Source organism: Ranitomeya imitator, chromosome 4, assembly GCF_032444005.1.
Source record: "Ranitomeya imitator isolate aRanImi1 chromosome 4, aRanImi1.pri, whole genome shotgun sequence".
Taxonomy (NCBI): domain Eukaryota; kingdom Metazoa; phylum Chordata; class Amphibia; order Anura; family Dendrobatidae; genus Ranitomeya; species Ranitomeya imitator.
This window is the reverse complement of record NC_091285.1, coordinates 83,828,331-83,843,928: the sequence shown is the minus strand read 5'-3', so window position 1 is coordinate 83,843,928 and position 15,598 is coordinate 83,828,331. Positions and strand designations below refer to the sequence as shown.

General features: G+C 40.3%; 1 protein-coding gene across 3 annotated transcripts in view; it reads right to left on the bottom strand.

The window, feature by feature from the left end:
- Positions 1–7,190: 7,190 nt before the first annotated feature.
- The window catches only part of FBXW11 (F-box and WD repeat domain containing 11), a 139,182-nt gene continuing 130,774 nt past the window's right edge, over positions 7,191–15,598 (bottom strand). For all 3 annotated transcript variants that reach the window (XM_069763855.1, XM_069763853.1, XM_069763856.1), the window contains 2 exons: positions 13,948–14,133; positions 7,191–10,531 (listed from right to left, as the gene is read on the bottom strand). In XM_069763855.1, the coding sequence (XP_069619956.1) occupies positions 13,972–14,133 (162 nt within the window). In that variant the 3' untranslated portion in view covers positions 7,191–10,531; positions 13,948–13,971. The remainder of the gene's footprint in view (positions 10,532–13,947; positions 14,134–15,598) is intronic.

Genomic DNA, 15,598 nt, shown 5'->3' with positions numbered 1-15,598 from the left:
AGCCATATAGACTCCTCAAACTGACTTCAAATGTGAGGTGGTCCCTAAAAAAAAATGGTTTTGTAAATTTCGTTGTAAAAATGAGAAATCGCTGGTCAAATTTTAACCCTTATAACTTCCTAGCAAAAAAAAATTTTGTTTCCAAAATTGTGCTGATGTAAAGTATACATGTGGGAAATGTTATTTATTAACTATTTTGTGTCACATAACTCTCTGGTTTAACAGAATAAAAATTCAAAATGTGAAAATTGCGAAATTTTCAAAATTTTCGCCAAATTTCCGTTTTTATCACAAATAAACGCAGAATTTATTGACCTAAATTTACCACTAACATGAAGCCCAATATGTCATGAAAAAACAATCTCAGAACCGCTAGGATCCGTTGAAGCGTTCCTGAGTTATTACCTCATAAAGGGACACTGGTCAGAATTGCAAAAAACGGCAAGGTCTTTAAGGTCAAAATAGGCTGGGTCATGAAGGGGTTAAAGCATCCGTCAACTCCTGGATAGCCTGTGGTGCAACGATATATGATGTCCCAGATGTGCTCAATCGTATTCAGGTCTGGGGAACAAGCAGGCCTGTCCATAGCATCAATGCCTTCATCATGCAGGAACTGTTGCTACACCTAGCCACATGAGGCCTAGCATTGTCATGTATCAGAATGAACCCAGGGCCCACTGCATATTGTTTCACAATGGGTCAGAATATTTCATTCCGGTACATAGTGGCAGTCCGTGTACCTCTAGCTAGCACATGGAGGGCTGTGCATCCCTCCAAAAAAAAGCCTCCCCCACCATCAGGGTATGTTTCCACATTCAGGAAACGCTGCGTTTTTGACGCTGCGTTGAGCTGCAGCGTCAAAAACGCAGCGTCCAGATGTTACAGCATAGTGGAGGGGCTTTAATGAAATCCCGTCTCCACTATGCAGTAAAAAACGCATGCGGCATAGAACGCAGCATGTCCTTACAATGAGCAAAACGCGCAAGAACACCGCAGGTGACCTGCCAGTGACCTCAGGTACAGATTTGGTCAGGATTTAACCCGCATAAAATCCTGACCAAATCCTGAAGCAAGCCTTAACATGGACACATACCCTTACTGACCCACTGCCAAACTGGTTATGCTGGAGGATGTTGCGGGCAGCAGAACGTTCTCCAGACTCTGTCACATGTGCTCCATGTGAACCTGCTGTAATCTGTGAAGAGCACAGGGAATGAATGTCAAATCTGCCAATCATGGTGTAATCTGGCAAATGCCAATCTCCCTGCATGGTGTTGAGCTGTAAGCACACTTGTGGACATCGGGCCCTCACCGCGTCTGTTTCTGACATTTTGTGCAGACACATGGATGTTAGTGTCTTTCTGGAGGTCATTTTGCAGGGCTCTGGCAGTGCTCCTCCTCCTACTCTTTACACAAAGGAGGAGGTAAAAGTCCTGCTGCTGGGTTGTTGCCCTCCTACAGCCCATTCCACATCTCCTGGTAACTGCCTCATGCTCTGGACACTGTGCAAACAGACACAGCTACCCTTCTTGCCACAGCGTTGATGTGCCATTCTGATGAGCTGCACTACCTGAGCAACTTCTGAGGGTTGTAGACACCGCCTCATCCTACTGTACAGTACCTCTTGGGGGGGGGGGGGGGGGGGAGTGAGAGCAATGATAAAATGCAAAAGTGACTAAAACAACGGTAAAAAAGTATGAGAGCAGCAAAATGGTTTGTCGTCACCCCCTGCAGAACCATTCCTTTATAGGGGTTGTCTTGCCAATTGCCTATCATTTCTAAGGCTGGGTTCACATTGCGTTAGTGGGTGTCCACTAATGGAATCCGTTACATGGCAACAAGTTGTAATTTCAAAAGAAAAACGGAAGAAACTCACAAACCTAAAATCAGACAGGCACAAGGGGGCATTCTTTGCGTCTGGAGGAGAGAAGGTTTTTCCACCAACATAGAAGAGGATTCTTTACTGTTAGGGCAGTGAGAATCTGGAATTCCTTGCCTGAGGAGGTGGTGATGGCGAACTCAGTCGAGGGGTTCAAGAGAGGCCTGGATGTCTTCCTGGAGCAGAACAATATTGTATCATACAATTAGGTTCTGTAGAAGGACGTAGATCTGGGGATTTATTATGATGGAATATAGGCTGAACTGGATGGACAAATGTCTTTTTTCGGCCTTACTAACTATGTTACTATGTTACTATGTTAGATGATTCAAGGCTTTAAAAAAAAAAATACAGATTTGACAGGTCCCAAGTTGAATCCCTGTACAAATATAAACAAGAACACAAGTAACACACATGCATGTTTTCACAATTTTAAAACATACTTTTTTTCACAATTGCGCATAAAAATTTTGAATTTGATTTCTCCAAAACAAAATATAAAGAAACAGTCTTGTGACATATCAAATGAAAGCCGGTACAGTTCTGAGAAAAATCATGCTTCTCCCACCTCTTTATCTTAATTCTAGCCTGAGATATGATATAAAAAATGTAAAACCATACCAGGCCAAAATCCGTGCTTTTTTGAAATTTTAGAAATCTGTAAAAAATTAACCGATGAAGAAAAAAAATTCAAAACTTTTAATTTGTAATTAAAGGGAAGGTGCCACCAGTTTTCTTGTATTTTGTTTTTTTTGTGAAATGAAGCTTAAAATAGTAATTCAAATGTATTAATGCAATGTTTGCACTGTTTGCAAACATTTCTATATGAAAAATATTATATATTTTTCTACAAATATACATATTTACCACTAGGGGGAGCATTTTCCGTTTTAGACCTCAAGCAGCTATAGTAAGATTTACCAGCAGCAAAATTGGGGCAGTAACTGCTGACATCACCATTTCCCTCCCCTTTTGGGTGGTCTAATATCCCTGGGGCAGAATGAAGAGCAGCATCACAGGGCAGCGCCATTTTGTGTGTGACTGCCCTGTGACCTGCTATCACCAGCAGTTACTGCATCAGAGGCACAGCTCGGTTACAGAGGAGCAGAACACAGTGGACTCAGCAGCATTTTTTTGTGAATAACATTCTTGCCATCCCCCTTCCCCCACCTTAATCCCTGTCCTGTCAGCTGCCCTCCTCTCTCTCTCCAGGTGTCACCTCCCTCTCTGCAGGCTGTGAGTGCAGCTTACAGGAGATCACAGGGACTGTGTGTGAGGGGGGAGACACAGCAGGAGAAGCACATAGGGCAGCATGTGAGGAGCAGAGGACGTGCCTGCTTGTAGTACAGAGGAGCAGTGAGGGCTTCTTCTGTCCTGCGATAGAGAGCACAGGGCTATAATAAAATGGCAGCTAGTCACAGCTACAGCAGTGAGTTGTGCAGCCCACAGAGGCGTGCCCAGCTCACTGCTAATGCTGCTGCAATGTTACAGATAGGGTCCTCGGCAGTCTATTATCTCCTATGTCCATGGGGTGCCGTAATCTGACACTGATAGGGCCCTGCTACTGCTGCAAAACCAAGATGTCAGCCCCCAGTGCATTCTTTAAACTCATATAACACATGAAATCTGTTTCACATGCATTTCAAACTTGCTTATAGCAGCATGTTATGATACATTACAGTGATTTATTAAGGACCTACAAACGCGGTACCTTCCCTTTAACTAAAGGTGTACTTCATAAAAACAAAAAATAAAAAAAATCTAAAGACGCGAGGTAAAAAAAAATTCCTATTTGGATCACTTGATATGGAATGACCCGTATGGAGATAACATGTTCTCTCTGCTATAAATATAGAAGATTCATTTCCACTATTAAATCCATTTAAGTTTGACCCCTCTCTGGACTCTGACAGATTGTTACTCAATATCAGACAGGTACTTAAAAAGATGTACTCTGGCAAAGACAGGTTATCACTTATCCATAGGAAGGGCGATACCTAGATGATAGGAAGGGGTTAGATTGCTGGAACCTGCACTGATCGGAAGAACGATAAACTTTCATTCCGATTAAAATCTAGGTGCATGTTTGATTGCTGCTCCCTTCAGTTCCTATGGGACTACCGAGTGCTGTGCTCAGCATTTTATGGCAGCCCCTTAAACAATGAATGTAGCAGCGATCATGCATTCAACGTGACAAGCCATTTTGAAACCAGGATAAGAATATCCTGTTAGGGATAAAAGTTCAAGTTTACTCTTTAGTTCGGTGTGGTGATCACCAATACTATGTTTTCACCAATGAACACTTAACGCAAAACACAATGTAATTGTACATCACAGTTATGGTGTGGTAACAGTAAATTTTCTGAAGTCCCCGATATTTTCCTCCACTGTTCCACTATAACAGGGATGGGGCCAAGCGTCGCCCTTTATCAGAATTCTACATGATACAGGAAAGCTATATTAGCGAAATTAGGATTATTTAGTCTAGAAAAAAGACGACTGAGGGGCGATCTAATAACCATGTATAAGTATATAAGGGGACAATACAAATATCTCGCTGAGGATCTGTTTATACCAAGGAAGGTGACGGGCACAAGGGGGCATTCTTTGCGTCTGGAGGAGAGAAGGTTTTTCCACCAACATAGAAGAGGATTCTTTACTGTTAGGGCAGTGAGAATCTGGAATTGCTTGCCTGAGGAGGTGGTGATGGCGAACTCAGTCGAGGGGTTCAAGAGAGGCCTGGATGTCTTCCTGGAGCAGAACAATATTGTATCATACAATTATTAGGTTCTGTAGAAGGACGTAGATCTGGGTATTTATTATGATGGAATATAGGCTGAACTGGATGGACAAATGTCTTTTTTCGGCCTTACTATGTTACTATGTTACTATATATCTTGGTACCGTGTTAGCCAGTAGATAGAAAAATATTTAGAATTGAGAGTCCTCAATTAATAAATAAAAGGTAGCATCAAATCTAAGAGAGACAGAAGATTCTGGGAATATAAACTGATGACGACCTTTGACAGCCTTAGTGGAGGAATAAATGTGTCGCATGGATTTATGTCTTTTTACATCAACTAAGGAACTTGCCCCTCAGACTATGATGGGTCATCACAACAGAGACCATAATCAGAGGACAATAAAACTATTCTTATCTTAGAGCTGGCCCAATATTTATGGACATACAGTGGGGCAAAAAAGTATTTAGTCAGTCAGCAATAGTGCAAGTTCCACCACTTAAAAAGATGAGAGGCGTCTGTAATTTACATCATAGGTAGACCTCAACTATGGGAGACAAACTGAGAAAAAAAAATCCAGAAAATCACATTGTCTGTTTTTTTAACATTTTATTTGCATATTATGGTGGAAAATAAGTATTTGGTCAGAAACAAAATTTCATCTCAATACTTTGCAATATATCCTTTGTTGGCAATGACAGAGGTCAAACGTTTTCTGTAAGTCTTCACAAGGTTGCCACACACTGTTGTTGGTATGTTGGCCCATTCCTCCATGCAGATCTCCTCTAGAGCAGTGATGTTTTTGGCTTTTCGCTTGGCAACACGGACTTTCAACTCCCTCCAAAGGTTTTCTATAGGGTTGAGATCTGGAGACTGGCTAGGCCACTCCAGGACCTTGAAATGCTTCTTACGAAGCCACTCCTTCGTTGCCCTGGCGGTGTGCTTTGGATCATTGTCATGTTGAAAGACCCAGCCACGTTTCATCTTCAATGCCCTTGCTGATGGAAGGAGGTTTGCACTCAAAATCTCACGATACATGGCCCCATTCATTCTTTCGCCCCATTCATTCTTTCATGTACCCGGATCAATCGTCCTGGCCCCTTTGCAGAGAAACAGCCCCAAAGCATGATGTTTCCACCACCATGCTTTACAGTAGGTATGGTGTTTGATGGATGCAACTCAGTATTCTTTTTCCTCCAAACACGACAAGTTGTGTTTCTACCAAACAGTTCCAGTTTGGTTTCATCAGACCATAGGACATTCTCCCAAAACTCCTCTGGATCATCCAAATGCTCTCTAGCAAACTTCAGACGGGCCCGGACATGTACTGGCTTAAGCATTGGGACACGTCTGGCACTGCAGGATCTGAGTCCATGGTGGCGTAGTGTGTTACTTATGGTAGGCCTTGTTACATTGGTCCCAGCTCTCTGCAGTTCATTCACTAGGTCCCCCCGCGTGGTTCAGGGATTTTTGCTCACCGTTCTTGTGATCATTCTGACCCCACGGGGTGGGATTTTGCGTGGAGCCCCAGATCGAGGGAGATTATCAGTGGTCTTGTATGTCTTCCATTTTCTAATTATTGCTCCCACTGTTGATTTCTTCACTCCAAGCTGGTTGGCTATTGCAGATTCAGTCTTCCCAGCCTGGTGCAGGGCTACAATTTTGTTTCTGGTGTCCTTTGACAGCTCTTTGGTCTTCACCATAGTGGAGTTTGGAGTCAGACTGTTTGAGGGTGTGCACAGGTGTCTTTTTATACTGATAAGTTTAAACAGGTGCCATTACTACAGGTAATCAGTGGAGGAAAGAGGAGACTCTTAAAGAAGAAGTTACAGGTCTGTGAGAGCCAGAAATCTTGATTGTTTGTTTCTGACCAAATACTTATTTTCCACCATAATATGCAAATAAATTTTTAAAAAAACAGACAATGTGATTTTCTGGATTTTTATTTCTCAGTTTGTCTCCCATAGTTGAGGTCTACCTATGATGTAAATTACAGACGCCTCTCATCTTATTAAGTGGTGGAACTTGCACTATTGCTGACTGACTAAATACTTTTTTGCCCCACTGTAACGGTTTATCACTCATGGTAATTCTGCTTCATGTCACCTGTCTTATCCATGTTTTTTTTTCTCTATGTTGTGCATAAATATGTGATTCTTCAGAATTTATTTTAGTCTTTGCCTGATGAAGAGACCTGTGTAGTCTCGAAAGCTTGCAATTTACCATCTTTTCAGTTAGCCATTAAAAGGTATCAACCACGGAGGACTCTCAATTCTAAATATTTTTCAGGATCCTACAGGCATTTCTACCTGTGGGCCCTAGGCACCCCAGTCTGACACCACTTGTATCAATGGTAACACTTCCGGTACACACTGTACAGTTTGATCTTACAATCAGATTTCTGTACCCCCTTGTTAGTTACCAATTTTACGTCGGGACAGATGCAAGTGACTACAGGATTAGACTATATGGGGTTTGCAGTCACATACCATAATGTTCAGATTTCTGTTCAGATACAGTCCACAACCATCATACTTTTCTGTCTGTATTACACATGTATAATTGAATGCTTATCGGAATTGATTTTTTATTAAGCACATTCCACAGTACAAAGCTTTTGATAAACAATATATTTACAGTTTCAATAAGCTATTCATACACATATGCTCAAATAAAGGAAAAACACAGAACCAAAAAATTCCCAGTGCTTCTAATTAAATAGTATTCATGTACATATGTCCAGTAATTGTTAGCAAAATAATATCAAGAGCGCAGCCAGTAAGTTAGTGTATTTCAGAATTTCTAAGGGAATGGAAATTTCACCTGCAAGTTACACTAAATAAAGTTACCAATATATTTTTTAGACAACATGTTTTAGGGGGACACATGTATATTTCATACAAGCTTTATACACATCATCAAATGAGCAGTAATTCCGGGTAAATAGAATAAGCAACTTGTGCTCACTGCTAATATTTTACAGAAATATAGGGTGACTGGACGACACGGCCATCACTGTTAGCTAGGTTGTTACTACCCGCTTCAGATGTATCCAAATGTAAAGTAACAATTACAGATTTCATTAACTGGAAAAGCAAGAAAATACACAAAAAGCGGTTACCTATACATCGCTAAATTCTGAGCAAATATGTTGCTTCTGAGTGTTTGTAAGGTTTGAAAATTAAGCAAATGTAGCTCTCAGCAAATAAGGAGGAAATCCAAATATCTTCACCTTCAAGCTATTAAAGGCCAAACACAACTGTGTTTTACACTTATTCCCTAAGTGCTGCTGTGGGAAATAATCTAATGCTCCACAGTGCCCTTCTCGGTCCACTGAACTAGCTGATTTCATATGGATCTCTACCTGGACGTCCATAGTGGATGACGGTGCTGATGAGAACAGGGTGGTAAAGATGGGCGCCCACAGCACAGCTGCGTGTGGCTTAATGTAACTTTATTTCTGGAGACTTTTTGGTAATAAGAGTAGATAGACTTATTACAATACCCAGGTTAGGTCACAATCACATGTTCAGTATTTGCAAGAAAAATACAAAAGTGGGTGATAAATCCAGAAGTGGTGACTGTTTCTATTATACTTTTCCTATGACCATCCCACTGCTGGTTTGGCTTACAGATACTGATGTAAAATACTGAACAAATACTGAACATGTGAACGTGGACTAATGGGTGAAAACTAGTGATGAGCGAGTGTACTCGTTACTCGGGTTTTCTGAGCACGCTCGGGTGGTCTCCGAGTATTTGTGACTGCTCGGAGATTTAGTTTTTGTTGATGCAACTGCATGATTTGCGGCTGATAGACAGCTTGAATACATGTGAGGATTCCTTAGCAACCAGGCAACCCCCACATGTACTCAGGCTGGTTAGCAGCCGTAAATCATGCAGCTGCGTCAACAAAAACTAAACCTCCGAGCAGTCACAAATACTCGGAGACCACCCGAATGTGTTCGGAAAACCTGAGCAATGAGTACACTCGCTCATCACTAGTGAAAACTAATCACTCCAAGAGGAGCTTCACTTTAAAGGACTTTTTTCCTTTTTATACTAGGAGAATACCAAATACATAATGTACTTACAACTGAAATTCCTAGATATGAGTTCTATAATTCACTCATCATTTCTTGTGCACTTAATACAAAGAAAGATGATCAACGTACTATACTTTTCATGTAACAGTTGAGAGCCCCGATTCCAAAAACAATGTAAATGGCAGACATTATTGTAGATTTCAATGTTCGGCTAGGATAAGCACTGACAACCTTCACACACAGAACGCGTCTCGCAGATTGGGGCTATTTACATCAGGAGACCACAGGAATCAGACTGTACACATTTGTTCTATGACAACTGCAGTACATTTCTGACTGCTGAAGTCACGTTGTTCAATAGGTCGGAGATTTACACATTAATGGCATATTAATATTCTATTCACATCCGCACAAACTTATTTTACATTTTAATCAAATATAAACAGAATTACCAAGAAAAAGCCAAGTTATAGTTAAAAGCCAACATATGCAATGTCAGAGCAATCTGAAGACCAAATGTATCTTACAATTTAACTGCAACTTAAAAGAAAAAAGGGGGAAAAGGAAAATTAACAAGTTAAATTTGGCACAAATCAAAACACAACTTTTAAAATGTTATGGCGTTCTGTATTAAAACCTGTTCCACCCGAATACTGACTGCAATAACAGGGGCTTTCCTGACTACGGGTCATGTGTGGTAATGGAGCTGAGCTCCATTGAAGCAGTGGCTCAAAGCTACAATAATAGATGTTAACTGCAAACAGAAATGGTGCAGATTTTGGAAGAAAGCAGCCATGTTTTTCTAATCTTGGACAACCCCTTAATATATTTTTTTTGTAAAGTGCACCTTTCAACCAAATGTATCAATGGATCATACATTACTTATTATACAAGAGAAAAAGAGGACTAAAGATATTTAGAAATCTCACTGGAATGATTAAACCCCATTTCCCGGGAAAAAGAAAACATGTTTTGTTTCATTAACATTATGAGTTCTGTCAAACGGCAAATACCTTTTTTTTTTTTACCATAGATGAAAGAGGTGAGGTGCTAGTAGTTCGAGCCGCTTTTGATATGTAGGTATTTATTTGAGTGATGGATCAGAAATGTCCAATATGGGAACTGAAGTTCTAACATCACAAGGTATGAGAGAGACAGTAACGCAACAGTCCAGAAATGCGGAAACATTTTTTGACTTTTTTTTTTCCAGTTTACATAACAGGTTCAACTTTCAGAATACATAACTTTTAAAGCTTGTTCTCTGGGGTACATTAAAGCAACAGAGTACGCAGCTTATTTTTCCACTAGTGTTGCATGGCTAATCCTTTAGCTTGGTTGTGTAAATTCACAAAAAAAAAAAAAAACACAAGGAAAAAAAAAATAGATGAGATGCTACAAAACAAACAAGATCAATGTACATGAGTGAAAGTATTCCAATTGGCATATACATTAGATTTCCTACCACATGCATGCTAAACAAAGAGTTTTTCGTCTTTAAAGTTGAAAAAAAATGAAGCACAAAGAACATTTGGATATGTTTGGCACCCAAAATCTATTGGGAAACATTCTCCTTCAGAGTCACTAAGTGCAAAACAAATGAGGTTGCATCCTTTTGTACTTATTTCCCTCGGCAAATGTTCAGTTCTTCTAGAAAATTTACATTTCAGCTTTGGATTCTAGATGCAAATTATTGAACAGAACAGATATGCATCTATTGAAGTGGCTTGTAACTTCATAGTAATAAGAGACAATATAATTTAAACTTTACTTATAAGTGGCACCAGTAACAATTTCCAATAATTACTAGTACATTAGCTTCTCGCAGTATCCACATATCCAGTACAGTAGTTCAGAATAGATAATCCCTAAAACAAAAAAAAAAAGCAAAAAAATTAGAATTACATATTTAATGTAGTCTTTGCTCATGCAAACCGAGAATGTAGATAAGTTTAGAGGAAAAACAAAAATCCCAAAATGTTTAAAATAGATGTAGTCAGGTTAAAATACTCCAGGTATGAGTAACAACATTAATGGAAACAAGGCCACGCAGCTGGTAGCACATCATGTAATGTTCTCTATTAATCAAAATGTACACTTTTTAAGATATGAGAATATGTTTTGGATATATATCTGCTGTACATATGTGTTTGGCAAAACGTAGAGGCCAAATTGTTAATTGTAGAGGATGTAGATAGAGCCCTGTACATTCTCAGGTGTAATAGAGTCTGGAGTATACTGCCTGGGAACAGGACTCTGTATATTACAGGGGTATTGTCACGTATGGAAGCTACAAGGGGTCCAGCTGCAGGGACTCCCACCGAACCAGGAGGCTACTCATGTGCACTGCTGCTCCACTCAGCCTTAATGGGATTACTGCAGATAGCCAAGTGCTTCGCTCAATGGGTCTTAGGTAGTGATGAGCGAGTGTACTCGTTGCTCGGGTTTTCCCGAGCACGCTCGGGTGATCTCCGAGTATTTGTTAGTGTTCGGAGATTAAGTTTTCATCGCCTCAGCTGAATGATTTACAGCTACTAGCCAGGCTGAGTACACGTGGGGTTTGCCTGGTTGCTAGGGAATCCCCACATGTAATCAAGCTGGTTAATAGCTGTAAATCATTCAGCTGCCGCGATGAAAACTAAATCTCTGAGCAGTCAAATACTCGAAGGTCACCCGAGCGTGCTCAGGAAAACCTGAGCAACGAGTATATTTGCTCATCACTAGTCTTAGGCACTACCATAATAAAGTGTGCATGATTGACCTCCTGATTCTTGGGTCGTGGGAGTTCCAGTGATCGTGAAGTTATCCCCTTTCTTATTGATAGGCAATAACTTCCAAACTTGTGAATACCCCTTTAATACATTGGGTTTTAGAAGGTTAGAGGAAACATGACAACTACATTATACAAATACAATGATAGGACATAAAAATACTTAGAATTGAGAGTCCTCCGTATTTGATACCTTTTAATGGCTAACTGAAAAGATGATAACAGATTGCAAGCTTTCGAGACTACACAGGTCTCTTCATCAGGCATTGACTAAAATAAATTCTGAAGAATCACATATTTATGCACAACATAGCACAGAAAAAACGCCATAGTTGAGACAGGTGTCATGAAGCAGAATTACCATGAGTGATAAACAGTTATGTCCATATATATTGGACCTTGGTCATCTCAGTAAGACCTTTTAGAATCAGGGCTACCATCCAAGAACAATTCAAAACCAAATGACAAGAGCAACTAGAATATCAAGGAATCACCCGCAACATTACAAAGCTAAAGAAGAAAATAACCGGGTGCCTCTAGTAGTTATCTACAATCCAAATCTGGAGGTGCTAAGGGGAGCTGCACGGAAATTACAACCTTTTCTACAAAAAGATGCCCGCTTACAATCCATTTTTCCAGACCCCCCACTACTGTGTTTTAAACAGCCCCCAAATTTAAGAAGCATAATTGTCAAGAGCTCCCTGTCCTCTCCAACAGCTGCAGGTACCTATCCTTCCAACCAGAAAAAAAAATGTAAAACCTGTCCATTTATAATGACCACGGACAAGATAAAGATCCCCAACTCACATCAGGCCTACAAGATCCCAGGTACTTTCAGCTGCATCACTTCTAATGTGGTGTGCCTAATTATTTGTACTAAATGTCCAACTGGGGGTCTGTATGTGGGGGAGACAGGGCAGAAACTGAGAACAAGAATGAACGCCATACAATAAGAGAAAAAAGAATGGATCTACCTGTGGCAATACATTTTTGTCTCCCAAATCATAAAATTATGGACATGAAATTACTTGTTTTGAAAGGTAGCTTCAAATCTCAGAGACAGAAGAGTCTGGGAATATAAACTGATGACGACCTTTGACACTCTCACTGCAAAATGAATGTGTCGCATGGATTTATGTCTTTTTAAGTAAACTAAGGAATTTGACCCTCAGACTATGTGGGGTCATCACAACAGAACCAGACCCCAATCAGAGGACAATAAAACAATCCTTATCTAAGAACTGGCCCAATATTTATGGACATAACTGTTTATCACTCATGGTAATTCTGCTTCATGTCACCTGTCTTAACTATGGCGTTTTTTCTGTGATGAGTTGTGCATAAATATGTGATTCTCCAGAATTTATTTTAGTCTATGCCTGATGAAGAGACATGTGTAGTCTCGAAAGCTTGCTATTTGTTATCATCTTTTCAGTTAGCCATTCAAAAGGTATCAACCACTGAGGACTCTCAATTCTAAATATTTTTCTATCTACTGGCTAACACGGTACCAAGATATATATCTTTCCTGTATCAATGTTAGGACATGTAATACATTGCAGATTCTTTCTGGTACCTATTGGTAGAATAATATGCCAGCTGTTAAGATCCAGTTAAATGCCAGCTATCTTTGATAACTTAAAATAAAAACAGTTGTCAAAACACAGCACAGTATGAAAAATGGGTAACAAACCATGTTCACATGCTGCGTTTTTTCATCAGGCAACAGATGCTCTCTTGGCAGTAAGGAAGCGGCTTATAAAAAGCAGATTTTTGCAGTATTTTTGGTGCAGATTATGTGTGTCATTTGTACATACTTAATAAAGTTAGTTTTATTCTGCAAAAATGCAGCAAAAACGCATGATTGCATTTGTTGCACTCACTCGTTTCCTTATATGTGTGATAAAATACTGCAAAAATTGACATCATTTAGATTGAAAAAATGCTGCTGATTTCCAGTTCAGTCAGGAGTAAAATTCTGCAGCTTTTAATTAGCATTTTCATAAATGCTGAATAAAATAAGGCTGCAAAAATGAAACGTTTCAACATAGCCCTGGTATTCTGCTTTAAGTACATGGCATCACAATTCAATTACATGGACATTTGACAGTTCAGACAACAGTATAAAACAGTTAGGCTGGAGAGAGAAATGTGATGTGGGGGCTCAGATAATTGCAGCCGAGGTATAGACCCAGCCATAGTATTGGAAGCAGCTATGTGTATGAATGGAAGAAACATGATATGATGAAACATGAAACCAACACAAATTAGAAAATCGAAATATTTTTACTGAACTTTCTACCATGTTTTTTTACATGCGTACATATCTATAGTGTGGATAAGCAGCCCACTTGTTAAATTCACATCACTGGTTAATGGATGCTGAGGATGCTGTCCGCAGAGTGTGAGTGAGATTGCTGCTGTAATACACTGTGTTCGCTCATATGAATGCCACACTTCGAACTCTCCAGGAAACGCAACTCTTTATCCAACATTAATAACATAGAAAATTACCTGGTAAGGAAAAAGTGCATGATGCTATCTGGAGATGTAGGTATATGTCCTAGATGGAGAGCGGGTTTCATTTGGAGCATTTGTAGGAACATTTAAAAAATCCCAGATCAAAATTGTATCATCGTGGGAGCTGCTAATGATTTGGAATTCATCAAACTGAAGCCGAAATACACGTCCTGAATGTTCCTAAAGGGGATTACAGATTTGATTAAAATTAAAATAAATAAAGCTCAAATGCAATCACAAGTTTACATTTAAAAGCTGTGGTCAAGAATTTAACATAAAAGTGCAACACAAGTGCATACAGATTTATGGTGTAGTGTGTAGTACCCCAAGACTGCACGTATGGGGTAGCAGGTCTGTGTCAGGTTGTCATCACTTACAAAAATAAAGGGATTGGAAGAAGCAGCATCTGGATGATAAAAGTAAAGATCTTATCAATCTAAGTACCGTATATACTCGAGTATAAGCCAACCCGAGTATAAGGCGAGAAACCTAATTTTACCCCAAAAAACTTGGAAAACGTATTGACTCGAGTATAAGCCTGGCATGCATTGTCCCCTCATCCCCATTAAGGTGTATTCACGGCCTCCACATCCCCATCCTGGTATGGATGACTCCTCATCCCTATCCTGGTGTGCATTGTCTAGATGGCTCCTCATCCCCATCCTTGTCTAGATGGCTCCCCATCCCTATCCTGGTCTGCATGGATCCTCATCCCTATCCTTGAATTCATGGCTCCATCCCTATCCTTGAATTCATGGCTCCATCCCTATCCCTGAATGCATGGCTCCTCATCCCTATCCTTGTATGCATGGCCCCATCCCTATCCTTATAGGCATTACCCCACCCCTATCCATGTATGCACGGACCCATCCATATCCTAGTATGATTGGCCCCCATCAAAAAACATTAAAAAAAATAAAATTACACTTAACTTTCTGCGCTCCCTCGCAGCATCTTGTTTCAGTGCCAGCAGATGCTTTATGCACGTAAGCAGCGCATGGCAGGGACGTCACGCGCTGCTCACAAGCAGAGCACAGCTGCCGGAAAGCTCACTGCTCCCCACGCTGGAACAATGTGTGTGGAGGGCAGTGACTATTAAGTAGCGTGCACAGTGTCATCCGCCGGGCAGTCACGTGTGCCGCTACTTAAGAGAAAATAATATTCACCTCTCTCCATGCCCATGGGAGTGGAGGAAGGTGAATATTCATTTCCCTTAAGTAGCGGGCACACGTGACTGCCTGGCAGCTGCAGGGGCCAGCTGCTGCGGCTGACACTGTGCCTGCTATTAAAGAGAAATGAATATTCATTGTCAGTGCAGTGAATATTAATTTCTCTTTAGCAGCAGGCACAGGAGTTAGGTGCAGCAGACGGCTCCTGACTCCGATGACCTGCTGCTCCACCGATGCCACTCCCCCTCAATCTTCAAGGACCTTCACTCGATTATAAGTTCAGGGGGGGTGTTTTCAGCACAAAAATATGTGCTGAAAAACTTGGTTTATACATACTCTAAAAATAAGTGCATTGATGGATAATAAAAAGTCCAATCCCACAAAATATAATTAGTTAACATGATCACTAACCAAAAATGGAAAAACAATCCCCCAGAACAGCTGAATTGTGTTTTATCGGTATCAATAAAACAGTT